The sequence below is a fragment of the Rhinoraja longicauda genome, chromosome 2, assembly GCF_053455715.1.
Source record: "Rhinoraja longicauda isolate Sanriku21f chromosome 2, sRhiLon1.1, whole genome shotgun sequence".
NCBI classification, from domain to species: domain Eukaryota; kingdom Metazoa; phylum Chordata; class Chondrichthyes; order Rajiformes; family Arhynchobatidae; genus Rhinoraja; species Rhinoraja longicauda.
In genome coordinates, this window is record NC_135954.1 from 34,935,174 (window position 1) to 34,954,538 (window position 19,365).

Here is a 19,365-nt window from a genome sequence, read left to right on the forward strand (position 1 = left end):
ATAAAACAAAACTTTCACCTGCCTGTTCATGTGGTTTTAAAACTGTATGCAAAGAATAGTTGGAATTTTCCTGGTGTCTCAATCAACATTTATCCATTAATCCACACCGTACAAAAAAAAGTATACCGACATCTTACTTTATTCCTGTCCGTACAATGCTGCTGCACATGAATTGCCAGCAAACATGTAACCAACCAATGCTGTAACTGCAGTTTGACAAAAAGAAGCTAGCTTGTGGATTTCTTTGCAGCATCAGGACAAAAAAGGGATTCTTGCTCATTGTCTGAGGTCTGTAATTCAGGTTTCTATGGAATGTTTTCTTAGGTGAACACAAACGTTCTCATGACAACAGCTTAAAAATAAAGGTAAGTCAAAATCCTGCCCACATTCATCCCTCCATCAGCATTACTAAAAACAGTCTTGGTAGTAATTTATTTGTTTTATTTTGTGAGAAGTCATTATATACAAATTGGTTGTCGCATTACACGTTTATTGGCTGTAAAGAATCTCATTCTTTAAGAATCTCAACGTTGATTTCATAAATGTTAGCTCTAACTTTTATGAATCTGATGAACAGTTGCAGCCCATTTTGGAAGTGCTGGGCGTTATCCCTAATTCGGCACTAACTCCATTTACAAGTTTGCAGATGATACCACTGATTGTATTTAGGTGTAGTGTTATCTGATACAGTGCATTCAGAAAGTATTCAGACCCCTTCACTTTTTCCACATTTTGCTAAGGTGCAGCCTTATTTTAAAATGGATTAAATCCATTTTTTTCTACCATCAATCTACACACAATACCCCACAGTAAAAAAGCAAAAACAGGTGTTTAGAAATTTTTGCAAAGTAATTAAAAAGAAATAACTGAAATATCACATTTACATAAGTATTCAGACCCTTTGCTATGACACTCAAAATTGAGCTTATGTTCATCCTGTTTCCATTGATTATCCTTCAGATGTTTCTACAACAATTGGAGTCCACCAGTGGTAAACTAAATTGATTGGACATGATTTGGAAAGGCATACACCTGTCTATATTAGTTCCTACAGTTGACAGTGCATGTCAGAACAAAAACCAAGCTATGAAGACGAAGGAATTGTCCGTAGACCTCCAAGACAGGATTGTGTCGAGACACAGATCTGGGGAAGGGTATAAAACAATGTCTGCAGCATTGCAGGTCCTGAAGAGCACAGTGGCCTCCGTCATTCTTAAATGGAAGAACTTTGGAACCACCAGGACTCTTCATAAAGCTGGCCGCCCAGCCAAACTGAGCAATTGGGAGAGAAGGGTCTTGGTCAGGGAGGTGACCAAGAACCCGATGGTCACTCTGACAGAGCTCCAGAGTTCCTCTGTGAAGATGGGCGAAACGTCCAGAAGGACAACTATATTTGCAGCACTCCACCAATCAGGTCTTTATGGTAGAGTGGCCAGGCGGAAGCCAGTCCTCACTAAAAGGCACATGACAGCCCGCTTGGAGTTTGCCAAAAGGCACCTAAAGGACTCTCAGACCATGAGAAACAAGATTCTCTGGTCTGATGAAGCCAAGATTGAACTCTTTGGTCTGAATGCCAAGTGGCACCGCTCATCACCTGGCCAATGCCATACCTACGGTGAAGCATGGTGGTGGCAGCATCATGCTGTGGGGATGCTTTTCAGTGGCAGGAACTGGGAGACTAGTCAGGATCGAGGGAAAGATGAACGGATCTTCCTTGATGAAAACCTGCTCCAGAGCATTCTGGACCTCAGACTGGGGCGCAGGTTCACCTTCCAACAGGACAATGACCCTAAGCACACAGCCAAGACAATGCAGGAGTGGCTTCGTGACAAGTCTGTGAATGTCCTTGAGTGGCCCAGCCAGAGCCTGGACTTGAACCCGATTGAACCTCTAGAGGAACCTGAAAATAGCTGTGCATCGACGCTCCCCATCCAACCTGACAGAGCTTGAGAGGATCTGCAGAGAAGAATGGGAGAAATTACCCAAATACAGGTGTGCCAAGCATGTAGCGTCATACCCAAGAAGGCGTGAGGCTGTAATCACTGCCAAAGATGCCTCAACAAAGTACTGAGTAAAGGGTCTGAATACTTATGTAAATGTGATATTTCAGTTATTTCTTTTTAATTACTTTGCAAAAAAATTAAAAACATCTGTTTTCACTTTTTTATTATGGGGTATTCTGTGTAGATTGATGATTAAAAAAATGAATTTAATCAATTTTAAAATAAGGCTGTAACGTAGCAAAATGTGGAAAAAGCGAAGGAGTCTGAATACTTTCTGAACGCACTGTATGAATGAAGAGCATGCAAAACAAAGCTTTTCACTGTATCCATTTCCAGGTGACGATAATACACCGAAACCTAATCCATTTCCTATCACCAAGCAATTTGCTAGTTGTGTTCGCAAATTTCACTTTACAACTTACCACTTTATCCAATGGTCTTTTATAAATGACCCCAGAAATGCTTCCTTGAATTCCATACAATATTCATGTACGTACGCCTAGCCACCATCAGAAACGCTTCAAAAACGTTAAGCAGGTATCCTTTAAAAATCCATTAAATTTGGCCATTCGTGGTTTTCTAAATTATTGACTCAAGTAATTCCCCGATAACAGGTGCTAAGCTATCCATTATGCAATTCCCTGTTACTCCAACCCTCACTTTCCAGATAGGTGCTCATGACTCCCAGTGTTTTCGAGAATTTTCTTTTACAACAGGGAACCTAACAAAACTTTTAGATTTTATATATGGCATTTGTAATGTTCTAACATAACCTTTTAAAAGGATATGGTGAAAAATATCTGGTTCTTGAGATCTGTCATTCTTCAATGTCAATATTTCCTTCATTATTATTACAGTATTTTAATTTTGGCAAGATCATACCCTTGATTAATACTAGTTTCCACAGGATGTCCGCAGATTATCCTAGTGTGCAATTACAAATCCTCATGCAAAGATAATTATTGAGCACTAGACCAAGAGGACCCATTGGGCCCAAACCTCTCCTACATTGGTGCAGCACCCTCTCTCTCTCCTCTCTCTCTTCTCTCTCTTCTCTCTCTTCTCTCTCTCCTCTCTCCTCCCTCCTCTCTCCTCCCTCCCCACCCCGTCCCCCTCAACCCCCCCTCCCTCCCCCGGAGATAGATTTAAAATTTAAAATGTGAATAATTTAAAAAATATTACACCAATTTCAATGAAACTTCTTCCATGAGCACCAAAGGGACATCGGTGAGTAAGGTGGGCCTAAAATTGTCGCGTTATCGTGTACCATTTTGGCTGTAGTTCAGGAACAAACAAACAAGAGTTTTAGTATATAGATGATTGCTACTTTCCCAGTTTGAATATCACTATTATCTGTTTAAAGAACTATCTGCACATTATTTTGACTTTGTGTTCATTTCCCTCAAGTTTAAATTAAATCAAAAATGTTAAAGAGTGTTTTCAAAACTGGTTCATTACCAGATTAGAAAGTTAAGATCCCCATTAAAACTTTTCTTTGCTGCTTGCTTGTCCAATCACAGCATTAATGTATGATACAACACATCACAAAGTGCTGCAGGAACTCAACTGGTCAGGTAGGGTAATATGCATACGATGTTTTGGTTCTTCAGACTAATTGTAGTAGGGGGAGAAAGCTGGAAAAGAGAGTTGGGATAGGAGAAACCTAGCAAGTGGTAGGTGGATATACCTGTGAGGGGGTTTGAATAGCAGATAGGAGAGTAAGTGACAAAGGCTAGAGGTGAAAAGGAGACAAAATGGTATCTGATAAGAAGAGAGGAGTGAAATGTAATAGATTTGGCCCATATCAATCCAAGCCTTTACTATCCATGGCCCAGCCCTTCGATTCTGCCGTGACTAAAAGGTGCTTTATAAGCAGTTAATACATTTCTATTTCTTGTAATAGCATGTATATTTTCTTTAAAAAAATATTGTTAAACATAAAATGTGGTTAACTGAGACATCCGGGAGACAACCTCTTTCCATCTGAATGTGGGAAATTAGGGAGTGATCCTAAGAGACAATGTAGTTTCTGATCGTTCTGTACTGGGCTTGTTCATTTTCTTCGTTGCATATTGAAGAAGGGACAAGGCAAAAGTTAAAGCATTTTACCTATTCTCCACAAACATAAAACAAGTGTATCATGCAATACTAGAGTCAGAGATAAACAGTGCTGAAACAAGCCCTCAGCCCAAATTATCCAATATGGTCATATCATAAGTGATAGGAGCAGAATTAGTCCATTCGGCCCATCAAGTCTACTCCACCATTCAATCATGGCTGATCTATCTCTCTCTCTCCTAACCCCATTCTCCTGCTTTCTCCCCATAAAACTTGACACCCATATTAATCAAGAATCTCTATCTCTGTCTTAAAAATATCCTTTGACTTGGCCTCCACACCTTCTGTGGCAAAGAATTCCACAGATTCACCACCCTCTGACTAAATAACTTCCTCCTCATCTCCTTCCGAAGGAACATTCTTTAATTCTGAGGCTATGACCTCTAATCTTAGACTCTTCCACTAGTGGAACCATCCTCTCCACATCCACTCTATCCAAGCTTTTCACTATTCATTTCAAGGAGGTTCCCCTCATTCTTCTAAACTGCAGTGAGTATTGGCCCAGTGTCGTCAAAAGCTCATCATATGTTAACCCACTCATTCCTGGGATCATTCTTGTAAACTTCCTCTGGACCCTCTCCAGAGCCAGCACATCCTTCCTCAGACATGGTGCCCAAAATTGCTCACAATACTCCAAATGCAGCCTGACCAGCACCTTATAGATCCTAAGCATTACATCCTTATTTTTGTATTCCATGCAATCCATATTTTTGATCTTCCAGAGAAATTTTGAAATGACAGATAAATTAAGAGACACTTGCCAATGCACACTTGTCTTCTGCAACTGATGAAAATAATGAGGCAAAATAATGATGTAAATTGAAATTCTTCATGAGTATTTGCCAATAATGTAGTTTTTATTGTCTGCATTATTCGTACTTAGTATGTCCTTATCCTAGCAGTCAAAGGGGTAGCAGGCAAGGTGTGCTTGTAATGTCTGTTGACTTTGTGTCAGGCCCAAAACACTCCAAAGTACAGCGAAACCATACATGCGCCAATTCTATGGCAGGAATGAAATACTCTTCATAACCAATCATAATCATGAAGAACAGAAAATGCTATGATTGCCCTTGGACTTTATCCACTCCCACCAGCAGTGCTCCAGAACAGAATAATTCACTGAAATTATTTCAACAATATCTTCCAAATGCATAAACTCCAAGAAAGGCATAGTTCACTCCATGGTCGGATTTGTTTATAAACCAGCATACTGAACCACGCCTTAGTATTCCACTTCAACATTAGGGTGGGAATACAATTGTGACAAAGAGCGAAGACCTTTTGGAACAACAACCACAATCTCATGAACACTTGGGACTATTAAATAAATTCTTATAATTCCAAACTCTAGTTTTAAAATGTATTGTGTTCCATAGAGACCTACGGAAAAGTTGGACTAGAAATCCAGAATCTTACACAAACAATTAAGATATTCAATCTCTAATGCCACCACAGCTTTAAATGTATTAACTGTTCTGTAATAACCATGACTGCAGAAGTACGAACCTGCCAAAAAGACCCATCTGGCTCACTGATGTCCTTGAGGGGAGGAAACCCTCCATTGTGGTGATCTCATAAGTTATAGGGGCAGAATTAGGTCATCAAGTCTACTCCATCATTCAATCATGGCTGATCTATCTCTCCCTCCCAACCCCATTATCCTGCCTTCTTCCCATAACCCCTGACACTTGTACCCTTACTGGCGCTGACCTCACACATCATGAAGTCCCTGGAGAGGCTGGTGCTCACTCATCTCCTACCCCTGGTTAAACCCTACCTGCACACCCTGCAGTTCACTTACCAAACGAAGTTGGGGGTGGAGGATGCCATCATCCACCTGCTCCATCGTTCCTATTCTCACCTGGATAAGCCAGGAAGCATTGTGAGAGTCATGTTTTTTTTAACTTCTCTAGTGCTTTTAACACCGTCTGATCTGCACTGCTAGGGAGCAAACTGAAAAACATGCAGGTGGATGCTCCATTGGTGTCCTGGATCACCAACTAGACGACCACAATATGTCAGGCTACAGAACTGTGTCCCGGACATGGTAGTGAGCAACACAAGGGCCTCTTTCCCTTCCTGTTCACCATCTACACCTCAGACTGCAGATACAGCTCGGCCAACTGCAGAGGTTTTTGGATGACTCTGCAATTGTGGGCTGCATCAGTGGGGGGGGGGGGGGGGGGGGGGGGGGAGAGCTGATTACAGAGTCAATGACTTAGCTGAGTGGTGTGGGCTGAATCACCTGCAGCTCCACACCGACAAGACTAAGGAGTTAGTGGTGGACATTAGGAGGAGAGGAACACCTCTGTCTTCTATCTCCATCAAGGGTGTGGATGTGCAGTTTACCAAGGAGTACAAGAACCTTGGAGTTTACGTGGACAGTAAACTGGACTGGTCCAAGAATGCTGAGGCACAGTATAAGAAGGGACAGAACCGTCTGTACATTCTGAGGAGACGCTGCTGTTTCAACTTCTGTAGTTAGATGCTGCAGATGTTCTATCAATCGGTGGTGGCCAGTGGCATCTTCTTCACCGTTGTGTGCTGAGGTAGCAGGGCGAAGGCTGCAGATGCCAATAGAATCAACAAGCTCAACAGGAAGGCTGGCTCCATCCTAGGGGTGGAGTTGGATCCAATGGAGGGGAGGATGCTCCTCAAACTGCGGAGCATCTTGAACAAAACAGCTCACCTCCTCCATGACACACTGGTCAACCTGAGGAGCATCTTCAGCAACAGACTGCTTCCACCAAGATGCAGTACAGAATGCTGCAGGAGATCCCTTTTCCCTGTGCCAATCAAACTGTACAACTCCTTCCCCTTCTGTCTTGGGATAGACTGACTCCTCATCCCGAATCTATGCACATCCCCAATCTTGGACATTCCACTCATCGCTTTGATTTTGTGTTGTGTTTTATGACTGTTGGCAGACCAATTTCCCTCCTGGGATAAATGAAGTTCTATCGTATTGTAATCAAGAATCTGTCAATCTCCTCCTTACAAAATATCCATTGATTTGGCCTCCACAGCTGTTTGTGGCAATGAATTCCATCGATTCACCACCCTCTGACTAAAGAAATTCCTCTTCATCTCCTTTTATTCTGATCAAATTCTGCTTATAATTCTGATCTGGCCAAGATGTGGCTCCACACCCACAATGTGATCGACTTGGCTCTGAAATGGCTTATCAAGAACAGCGAAGGATAGGCAATTAACACAATGTCACTGATTCTTTGACAAATGGCTGTCACCTGTGCACCCCTTTCCTTCCAAATTGGATTTTGAGAGTCAAGAGTGTTTTATTGTCATATGTCCTGAAATTGAACAGTGGGATTCTTATTCTTACTTGTGTTTGTTCCCATTTTTTAGACTATTGAACAATTCTGACCTCTGGCACCTCATCCTGATTTTTTTTCCCTTTCAAATTTAAAAATAGTTGATCCTGACAGCGCTCATTTTTAAAACTGAGGAAGAGGAAAGGAGAAAAGAGAAAGGCTCCATTTGTTTCTGTTTCTTAGACTATTAGTGGCCAGAGGACCTAGGGTGACGGAGGAACCAAAGGAAATTCACAGGCAGGAAATAGTACTGGGTGTAGACTGATGGGACTGAAGGCTGATAAATCCTCAGGGCCTGGTGGTCTGCATCCCAGGTACTCAAGGAGGTGGTTCTAGAAATCGTGGACGCATTGGTGATCATTTTCCAATGTTCTATAGATTCAGGATCAGTTCCTGTGGATTAGACAATAGAAAATAGGTGCAGGAGTAGGCCATTCAGCCCTTCGAGCCAGCACCGCCATTCAATGTGATCATTGCTGATCATTCCCAATCAGTACCCCGTTCCTGCCTTCTCCCCATTCCCCCTGACTCCGCTATCCTTAAGAGCTCTATCTAGCTCTCTCTTGAATGCATTCAGAGAATTGGCCTCCACTGCCTTCTGAGGCAGAGAATTCCACATAATAACAACTCTCCGAGTGAAAAAGTTTTTCCTCATCTCCGTTCTAAATGGCCTACCCCTTATTCTTAAATTGTGGCCCCTTGTTCTGGACTCCCCCAACATTGGGAACATGTTTCCTGCCTCTAACGTGTCCAACCCCTTAATAATCTTACATGTTTCCATAAGATCCCCTCTCATCCTTCTAAATTCCAGTGTATTGGAGGGTAGCTAATGTTATCCCACTTTTTAGGAAAGGAGGGAGAGAGAAAACAGGGAATTGTTGACCAGTTAGCCTGACGTCAGTGGTGGGAAAGGTACTGGGGTCAATTATAAAAGATGAAATAGCGGCACATTTGGATAGCAGTAACAGGATTGGTCCGAGTCAGCATGGATTTACAGAGGGGAAATCATGCTTGACTAATCTTCTGGAATTTTTTGAGGATGTAACTGGGGAAATGGACAAGGGAGAGCCAGTGGTCGTGGTGTACCTGGATTATCAGAAAGCCTTTGATAAGGTCTTACATAGGAGATTTTTAGTGGGCAAAATTAGAGCACATGGTATTTGGGGTAGGGTACTGACATGGATAGAAAATTGGTTGGCAGACAGGAAACAAAGAGTAGGGATTAACAGGTCCCTTTCAGAATAATAATAATAATATTTTATTTATATAGCGCTTTTCATATACTCAAAGACGCTTTACAGAGATTTTGAGAACATAGGGGAAATGAATAAATAGATAAATAAGTAAATAAATAAATGAACAGAGAAAGGAGACAGAAGGTGAGGTGACCTTCAAAATGGCAGGCAGTGACTAGTGGGGTACCGCAAGGCTTGGTGCTGGGACTGCAATTATTTATAATATACATTAATGATTTAGATGAAGGGATTAAAAGTAACATTCGCAAATTGCAGATGACACAAAGCTGGGTGGCAATGTGAACTGTGAGGAGGATGCTATGAGGATGCAGAGTGACCTGGTCTCGGACAGGGTGGTCTGCAGCACTGGGGTTCCGCAGGGAACAGTGCTAACTCCATTCTTGTTCACACTGTACACTACGGACTTCAGGCACAGCTCTGCAGACTCCTATCTACAGAAGTTCTCTGATGACTCTGCCATCGTCGGCCTCGAGGACAGGGCGTACAGAGAACTGATCAAGGAGTTTGTGGACTGGTGCAAGCGAAACTGCCTCCAGATCAACGCGGGGAAAACCAGGGAGATGGTAGTAGATTTCCGCAGGCACAGCCAGGTCCCCCCAACACCGGTGAACATCCAGGGAATGGACATCAAGAGGGTGGATTCTTATGTACCTGGGTGTCTACCTCAACAATAAACTGGACTGGACAGGACTGAAAACACCGATACGCTATACAGAAAGGACCAGAGCAGACATTATCTGCTAAGGAGACTCAAGTCCTTTGGAGTGCAGGGGGCATATTTGCCATCTAATTTGATGAATAGCGTCTTTTATTTGATGTTGACCGAATTTAGAACTGACTTTTGGTATCATTACTAATGCTAACGCTCAGGAGAAGGGGAGGGGGGAATAGGGGTGGGTAGGGGGGAATGGGGGTGGAGGCAGTGCTGGGAGAGTGGGGGTAGGGGAGGGACAAGTGGGGGTGGGGTAGGGGAGATGGAGTGGGTCAGTGGGGGGAGGATGGGGGGGGGGATAAGGGGGATTGAGTGTGGGGCGGGGGGTTGAGGGTGCAACACCAATACAGGAGAGGCTTTGAGTCCAGGGCTCACTCAGTGACGACACCCTCTCCCCTTCCCTGTTCCCCCTCTTATGAGGAATGGGCCCACTTGGTCTAGTATATTTTAAATTCTGACAAGTAACGTTGCATGTTTCACAAAATTTTGAAATTGAACCCTCCTGTTTTATCCATTGACAACAACTGGACAAAAGAAATGAATAATATGACCAAATGTATATTAGAATTTACTGCACTGCAAATTAAAATATTGCAGGAAAAATATGTCGGATTCACTAGCTCCCATAGCATGACAACTGTATTTAGACGAACGTGTCTTTTTGTTAAATACACTGTGTACAAGTTCATAATTGTTTGCGCTTCGATAAATTATCACAATTTATTTGCAGAAAAGAATAGATAAATATGTAGACAATGAGAATTCAAGAACATCTATCAAGATAAAGGAAAGCAAGCCATATTTGCCTCTCTATGTCTATTCAGCTTATATGCATTGTTAAAATTTCAGATATATTGTAAATGCCAATCTCCAACGTCCGAAAACAAGACGCAAGATATCTCCAACACAACAATTGCAATGGCTTACAGTAATTTCATTTATGCATGAACGGAATTAGGAGGAGATGGTGGCCACTCGGCCCATTGAACCTATCCCGCCATTCCGCACGGTTTTCCATATTTTGCACACAGGGTATTGTTTTTTCCCCTGAAATTGCACACTTGGATGCCCATCATCTTTCTTCTTTACGGCGGTCGGGGTGTGTGTGGAGGAAATAGTTGGATCGGCGGTCCACGTCGGAGCATGAAGATTCATGGCATAGAATATTATGTCAGCAAACAAAAGAGATGGCTGGGGTTCGCCACTCGTTGCTGAACCCCGGTTATTGGTGTATCGGGCGTGTTAACAAGGCGCAGTAGATTGCGTTTTTAAAAATGAAATAAAGCGAAGCGGCCGGGAGTGCATCTCTCCGCGATGACTTACAGCAATAACCGAGAGGGCGAGCAGAGGCCGAGACCCTCGGCCGGGGTCTCCTCTGGAACAACGTGTTCATTTTAAAGCCAATACATTTACAAACCCGCGCTGTGCTCGTTTCACGCCACTGCTCACACCGATGCTATATATTCACTGCATTAAAAAAAACCATAAACTCACACCGCCCTTTCAAAACAAAAAAGATTTTCTAATTTTTTTGGAAAATGAATCAAGGTGACCAGAGAATCTGACCTCTGGCATCTCATCCTGATTTATTCCCCCCCAGAAACAATTTAAATAGTAGATCCTGACACTGCTCTTTATTAAATCCGAGGACAAGGCAAGGGAAGGGAGAAAATGGAAAGGCATCAGGGCTGCGGTTGTGGACAACAGGACAGCCAGAGCAGAGGAGAGGAGAGGAGCGGAGCGGAGGCTCATTGTTCCCCCCTCCTCCTCCTCCCGCCACCACCGCGTCCCGGGGTTTGTTGTTCAAATGACAACAGGGTCCGGATAAAGCCGCCGGGAAACCCAGATACACTTCCACCACCCGCAGCACACACACACACAGAGACACAGACAGAGACAGGCATACACCCCCACAAAACACCCCTACCCCTCTCATATACACACAGACATACAGCCCCACACAACACCCATACCCCTCCCATATATATTCACACACCACCACCCCCCCCCTGCCGCAGCACACACATACACAGACACACACCCCCACACAACACCCCTACCCCTGCCGCAGCACACACACACCACCACTACCCCTCACATACACACACAGACATACACCCCCACACAACACCCCTACCCCTCACAGACACAGGCAGAGACCCCCACACAACACCCCTACCCCTCCCATATATATTCACACGCCACCCCCCCCCCCCCCTGCCGCAGCCACACCGTGCCCCTTCACACACCACTGCACCACTCCCCTCCCCTCCCCACATATATATTCACACACACCACCCCTTCTCCCCTCCACAGCTCCAACCAACCCACACACAGACCCAGGCTTCCCCTCTCCCCGGCCATCGCCCTCTACCTTGTGCGCGCCGCTCCCGTAAGGTTTTGGTGACCGCTTTCCACACGTTGCAGCCAAGCAGGCAAAGCAGGAGGGCGGCGGAGCGCGAAAACCCACTCATCCTTCAGTCAGCGAGAGGCGACGGGCGCCAACACCGAGGGGCCGCCCATAGTTAACGCTGCTCGCTCGCCTTCCTCCTCCTCCTCCTCCTCCTCCTCCACGGCCCCAGCTGCTGTCTTCTCTGCTTTCCCAACCTCAATCCGTCTGCATCCAGCTACCCCGGGCTCTCACTCCCCCTCCCCACCCTCCTCCCCACCCCACAGAGGCGCGGCCACAGGCAGTGGTTGGAGCTGCGGCGCCACCCGCCGCTCCCACCGCTCTCTACACTCGTCCAGAGAGGGGAGATGGGGGGAGAGGGAAGGGGAGAGGGGGGGAGAGGGAGGGGGAGAGGGAGGGGGAGGGGGGAGGGGTGGAAGAGAGAGGGGGAGAGAGAGAGGAGGGGGAGAGAGAGGGGGGAGAGAGAGGGGGAGGGGGTGGAGAGAGAGGGGGGGGAGGGGGAGAGAGGGGAGGGGAGGGAGGGGGAGAGAGGGGGAGGGGAGAGAGAGAGAGAGTAGGGAGAGGGAGTTGGGAGAGAGGGAGGGAGGTGGGAGAGAGGGAGGGAGGTGGGAGAGAGGGAGGGGGGAGAGAGGGGGAGGGTGGGGGAGGGGCGGCAGCAGGCGGTGCTCTCCGATGGAAACCCCTATCGATTCCGCTCCCCAGTCCAAGGCCACATGACTTATAACGCAAGCGATCGCCCGCCCGCTGTGACACGATACAAGTCCAACTCCTCTGATTATTCTGCCCACTTTATAGTATTTAGCCATTTCCATTGAGTTTGAAGAAGGGTCCCGACCCTATCCATTCCCTCCACAGATATTGCCTGATCCGCCGAGCTACCCCAGCACTTTTATTTTTCCCTCAAGATTCCAGCCTCTGCAGTTCCTTGTGTTAAAGTTACCACTGAACCGCCCAATCATTCAGACGGAGCGTCCTGGATACCGTTAGCATCTCGTTCTAATGGTTCGGTTTTTATACCCGGTACTCGGGTTATTTGGTCCGGGAGTTCCCGATACTGAGGAGAATATCTTACAGGACGCCAACATAAAAGGATATGGGGGATTGGAGAGGAAACTCGACGCCAGCCCCAAACGTTGCGAAGGACCGACCATAAACTTAAAGGATTTATGGAAGGGCGCAACTTTACCCTCTGCCCACGTTCCCCTCACCCCCAAGTCTCAATCCGAAGAAGGGTCTCGACCCGAAACGTTAGACATGCCTTCTCTCCAGAAATGCTACCTGACCCGCTGCGTTACTCCAGCATTTTAAGTCTATCTTCGGTGTAAACCAGCTTCTGCAGTTCCTACACATTCTTCCCTTTGCCCACCGATCCTCAGGCTCGTTAGACGTCCAGCCTTGATCCTCGGGTCCAGGGATTATGTCTGGCCCGGTTGGATCTATGTCCATTTCCATACCCTGGGAACCCGACCGGTGGATGGGGATCTGACACCATCGCAGTACTAGTGGGCACAGGGCTATCACTGTTATAACACTGGGGTAAGGTACCTTGTAGATATTGGAAATGTTTACTTGATTGTAAAAATCTTTCAGTTAGTGCCAAGCTTATCAGAAAGAAAAGAAAAACAAGGGAATGCAAATGCTTATTTACAAAAAAACAAGACACAAGTGCTGGAGTAACTCGGCGGGTCAGGCAGCATCTCCGTGAGAACTTGGATACATGACGTTTCGGGTCGAGATCCTTCTTCAGACTGGACTGATGTCCGAAGAAGGGTCCCGACCCGAAACATCGCCCGTCCATGTTCTCCAGAGATGCTGCCTGATCCGCTGAGATACCCCAGTTATCTTTTATTTAATCAGAAAGAATCCTACTTACTGCAAAGAGTCTAATTTGGTGTTTCCAATACAGTCAACTATGTTTCATTCAACCGCCATTAACTAAAAAGCGCTTTGAAATTATTGGCTGTGAACCACTTTATTTTATAACTGTGTTATTCCATGAATTGCCTCCCTGTAGATGGTGCAAAGTCCAATGATTATTAAGGCTGGACATGGAGGAAATGTATCCAGCTTCCTGATTTAAGGAAGAGGAAAGGTGTGAACAGGAAGCTTTTTGAATAAAACAGCTGGCTTTTATGTCCCTTTTTGTCTAAATGACCTGAAACATTGCCAAAAGAGATTACATTTGAGTGTAATAATGCACACTTTGGGGACTGCATTATTTTCAAACCCCAGTCAGGATAAATTTTATTCGGGCGCTGGGTAAATGAAAGTGCGGATCCATCGCTCCTGCTAGTGTAGAAGGAGCTGGGCTTGTGGCTGGGGTTGCGAATATGGTCAGTTCTGGAATTATGGGTGTCAATATACTGAAATATGCGTGAGGTTCTTCCAGAAAGCGATAGTTGCGTTCTTCAGAATCTTCTCGTTGATGGAGCATCCCGTTAATTAAACGAACATGTCAATAAGGAAAAGGGAGTTTGGAGTGAGAGCATTTCAGACTCGCAATAGTAAAGTGCCTTCCCTGCAAGATTTTCGAAATTAAGGTAATTTTGGTAGATAAGGTAATTTTGGTCTATTTTTGACAGAGAGCTAAAAATACTAAAGGTTGTATGTTACATTGTCTAGTAGAGTATCATTGCGCAAGTATCAATATGACAACTGGTTGTTAATTCCGGCACAAAATGCTAGAGTAACTCAACGGGTCAGACAGCATCTCTGGAAATCATGGGGAGGTGACATTTCGGGACGGGACCCTTCTTCAGACTGGACTGAGTCTGAAAAAGGAAGGATCTCGAGCCGAAACGTCACATAACCATGTTCTCCAAAGATGTGAACATGGTTTTTGTGACCTTTTTTTGCGTAAACCTTTTTGTGTCCTTTTTTGCGTGGCTTGTTTCTGCTGCATGTCAATGCCAGTGGCCACCTGCAGTGGAACTGATAGACTACGTTCTGACGAGACAATGCGGTCCGATAACAATAGACAATAGACAATAGATAACAGACAATAGATAATAGGCAATAGGTGCAGGAGGAGGCCATTTGGCCCTTCGAGCCAGCACCGCCATTCAATGTGATTATGGCTGATCATTCTCAATCAGTACCCCGTTCCTGCCTTCTCCCCATACTCCCTGACTCCGCTATCCTTAAGAGCTCTATCCAGCTCTCTCTTGAATGTATTCAGAAAATTGGCCTCCACTGAGATTCACAACTCTCTGACTGAAAAGGTTTTTCCTCATCTCAGTTCTAAATGGCCTACCCCTTATTCTTAAACTGTGGTCCCTTGTTCTGGACTCCTCCAACATTGGGAACATGTTTCCTGCCTCTAACGTGTCCAACCCCTTAATAATCTTATACGTTTCGATAAGATCTCCTCTCATCCTTCTAAATTCCAGTGTATACAAGCCTAGTCTCTCCAGTCTTTCAACATATGATAGTCCCGCCATTCTGGGAATTAACCTAGTAAACCTACGCTGCACGCCCTCAATGGCAAGAATATCCTTCCTCAAATTTGGAGACCAAAACTGCACACAGTACTCCAGGTGCGGTCTCACTAGGGCCCTGCACAACTGCAGAAGGACCTCTTTGCTCCTATACTCAACTCCTCGTTATGAAGGCCAACATTCCATAGGCTTTCTTCACTGCCTGCTGTACCTGCATGCTTCCTTTCAGTGACTGATGCACTAGGGCACCCAGATCTCATTGTACGTCCCCTGTTACTAACTTGACACCATTCAGATAATACTCTGCCTTCCTATTCTTACCACCAAAGTGGATAACCTCACACTTATCCACATTAAACTGCATTTGTCATGCATCCGCCCACTCACACAACCTGTCCAAGTCACCCTGCAACCTCATAGCAGCTTCCTCACAGTTCACACTACCACCCAGCTTTGTATCATCTGCAAATTTGCTAATGGTACTTTTAATCCCTTCATCCAAGTCATTAATGTAATAATAATAATAATAATGCATTTTATTTATATAGCGCTTTTCATATACTCAAAGACGCTTTACAGAGATTTATATGTATATAAATATTATATATATATATATATATACATATATATATATATATATATACATATATATATATATATATACATATATATTATATGTATATAATATTACAATATATTTATATGTATATTGTAAATAGCTGCGGTCCCAGCACCGAGCTTTGCGGCACCCCACTAGTTACTGCCTGCCATTCTGAACTGCAGGAAGGTTACATGGAAACAGTCCATAAAGGACTTACTAAAACCCATGTAGACAATATCCACTATCCTACCCTCATCAAACATTTTCATCATCTAAAAAAACTCAACCAAGTTTGGAAGACATAACCTGCTCCACAAAAACCCATGCTGACGTTACTTAATAACGAATGAATGAATGAATGAATGAATGAATAAGTTTATTGGCCAAGTATGTGCATATACAAGGAATGTGCCTTGGTGCTCCACTCACAAATGACAACACAAACATACAGTTAACAATTAAGAATAAAGCATAAACACATCCAAACAATAAGGATACAACATTACGGTCTAAACATGCGGGTGAAAATAAACCAGATTAAAAAAGAGACTTTGGTTGTTGAGTAGAACTATCACTCGTGGAAAAAAAGCTGTTTTTATGTCTGGCTGTGATTGCTTTGACAGTCCGGAGTTGCCTTCCAGGGGGAAGTGCTTCAAAGATTTTGCGGCCAGGGTGAGAGGGGTCAGAGATGATCTTGCCCGCTCACTTCCTGGCCCTTGCACTGTACAGTTCGTCAATGGGGGAAAGGTTGCAGCCAATAACCTTCTCAGCTGATCGAACGATCTGTTGCAGCCTCCGGTTGTCAAGCTTGGCGACTGAGCCAAACCAGACCATGATGGAGAAGGTGAGGACGGACTCAATGATAGCAGTATAGAATTGGACCATCGTTGCCTGTGGCAAATTGTATTTCCTCAGATGCCACAGGAAGTACATCCTCTGTTGGGCCTTTTTGATTGTGGAGTCGATGGTGGCCCCCCATTTAAGGTCCCTGGAGATGATGGTTCCAAGGAACTTAAATGGCTCCACTGATGTGGCTGTGGTGTTGTTGATGGTGAGTGGGGGAAGGGGAGGGGGAGCTCTTCAAAAGTCTACAATCAATTCCACTGTCTTAAGAGCGTTGAGCCCCAGGTTGTTGCGATGGCACCAGGATGCCATTGTGTCACTGTAAACCAATGTTTTTTCAAATGTGAGTAAATCCTATGGCAATAATCCTTTACAATTGCTTCCCTACCACTGATGTAAGGCACACTGGCCTATTGTTTGTCGGATTATCCCTAATGTCCCACTAAACCAAAGACAACACTGGCTACTCTCCAGTCCTCTGGAACATTGGGTGTGGCTATAGAGAATACAATGATTTTTGTCAAAATCCCAACAATCTTCATTCTCAATGTTATGGAATTGCGTAGCTAAGCCTGTTTTGCTAACTGATGTCCAATGCATTTTGTGTTGTATCTTCACCAGTGCGGCACCCTCATTTAATTATTTTTAATACTCCCCATGACATGCCCACAGAATCAGGGCTATTATTGAACCAAGACTGATCCCAAAACTTGATATTAATAGTACAGAAAGGAATATAAAATCAATTTTGAGTCTGGTAGGCTATAACGTGTCTAGATAGAGAAGCAAGATATTGGAAAGGGCTGTCAGAGAGAGGGAATGGAATGGAAAACTTAAAATGACAGAGTTTGTGGATTGTACAGGGATGCTCAACATCCTGTATTTGCTCTCTCCCACATATGTGCTTCGGATATGTCTCTCTTTTTGCTCATTTATAAAAAGATGCAAGGGGTGTTTTATAATGACCCCTTTGTCCTCCACAGGAAATTGCTACTTTAATGTGGTGACACTTTCCAAGTCATTTTGCAAGAGTGTGATCAAAGGAAATTTGGACTGAGTCATATGAGAAGGAATTATGACAGAGAATAGAAGGTTTGGTCAAAGTAGTGAATGAGGTTTTGGAAGGTAATGGCAAAGCTGAGGGCTGTGGGAGTTGAAGGCCCAAGCATAAATGGTGGATAAGATTACCACTGGGATATTCAAGAGGTAATAATCGAAAGACCGCAAAGAGGGTTGTAGGATCGGGTAGATTAAAGACATAGAAAACGACTGGTCCATGAAGAAAGGGGATCACCTTAAATCACAATAAAGGGATATTAGGATGGTGTTACAAGTGGGGGATGGGTGGAGGGAAATTAAAAGAACCGATGTAAACATTCTTTTAAAATATAAGCAGGATTCTCATGATCCACACACAGCCACACATTGTGGAAGAAAATGCAATAATAAGATCTGATTTCTTGACATGGTACAACTTGTTCTCTTTATCTGGTATCAACTATGAAGTGGCAATTAAATTAATACTAAGCAGATGCAGCTACGATATGATTCGGTGGTGCATGTTAACAATGAAGGAGTTCCCAGCAGCTCTACTGGATATGACTGTTCCCAGGAACAATTGCAACTCAGAAAAAGGTATGGAGAACTATAACCTCAGAACAGATGAATTCGTGGTGCCACCTACTGCCAAAGGACCCGATTAACAGTCCACTGTTTGCAGACAAAATGGGATGCAATCAATACAGTTTACAACTCATTAAGCACAAACGCATTCCACATCAATTCAACATTGCAACATTTGGCCTTGCCTATCTTGTTTGCACATTTAAAAAAAGTAAAAGGTCTTTAAAAGCTGTTCACCATTAAACTTGACCTACACTTGAAGAAAAATGGCTGAAGCATGTAAAACAATGAAAGAGAGATTCATACAACACAGAAACAGTCCCTTCAGCCCACTGAGCCCATGTTGACTATCAATTATCCATTTACGTTAATCCTACTTTAATCCCATTATTTTATTCTCCCCACATTCTCACCAACTTCACCCAGATTCTACCATCGCCAGCACACTTTACAGTGGCCAATTAACCAACAAACTCATATGTCTTTGGGATGTAGGTGAAAACTGGAACATCCGGAGGAAACCCACGCCGTCACAGGCAAACTTCACGCATAAGATATGAAATGAACCCAGGATCTTTGACGTGTGAGACAGTAGATCTACCTACCTGCACTGCTGTGCCACCCTTTTAGGCTCAGTTATGCGAGCATTGCTGCAAAGTGCCTTTGAACAAGAATGGTCCAATTTGGAGCTGAGGGGGAGAATAAGAGTAAGCTGAGACCAGGTATTTGAAGCAAGTATGCTTCTTCACCTGTGCATTAAACATTAAGCAGCAAAAGACAATAATTTGAACCAGTGGGTTTCAAAAGTAAGCTTTTTGTACTTAGCTTATTTTCATAACATTGTTTGCTAGGCGCTCAACATCACACAGGTTGGAGCAGAATCAGATGGAAAATACAGCTCATGAACATTAAAGATCTGCAGACGTGCCTGCCTTTCCCCAGAGTACTTTGTATTGTTACCATGGCAATGTATTTTCTTTGTGCGAAGCAATAATCACATACATGCTGCACAAAAATGGCAGCATGAATC

At 44.2% G+C, this 19,365-nt stretch overlaps 1 protein-coding gene across 3 annotated transcripts in view; it reads right to left on the reverse strand.

The window, feature by feature from the left end:
- Positions 1-19,112, reverse strand: part of fam171a1 (family with sequence similarity 171 member A1) — a 157,945-nt gene extending 138,833 nt beyond the window's left edge. For 2 of the 3 annotated variants that reach the window (XM_078417129.1, XM_078417119.1), the window contains exon 1: positions 11,796-12,021. In XM_078417129.1, coding sequence (XP_078273255.1) covers positions 11,796-11,895 — 100 coding nt within the window. In that variant the 5' untranslated portion in view covers positions 11,896-12,021. Of the gene's footprint in view, positions 1-11,795; positions 12,022-18,940 lie in introns of those variants that run through there. The other variant, XM_078417139.1, reaches the window with a different exon arrangement.
- Between the last annotated feature and the right edge of the window lie 253 nt (positions 19,113-19,365).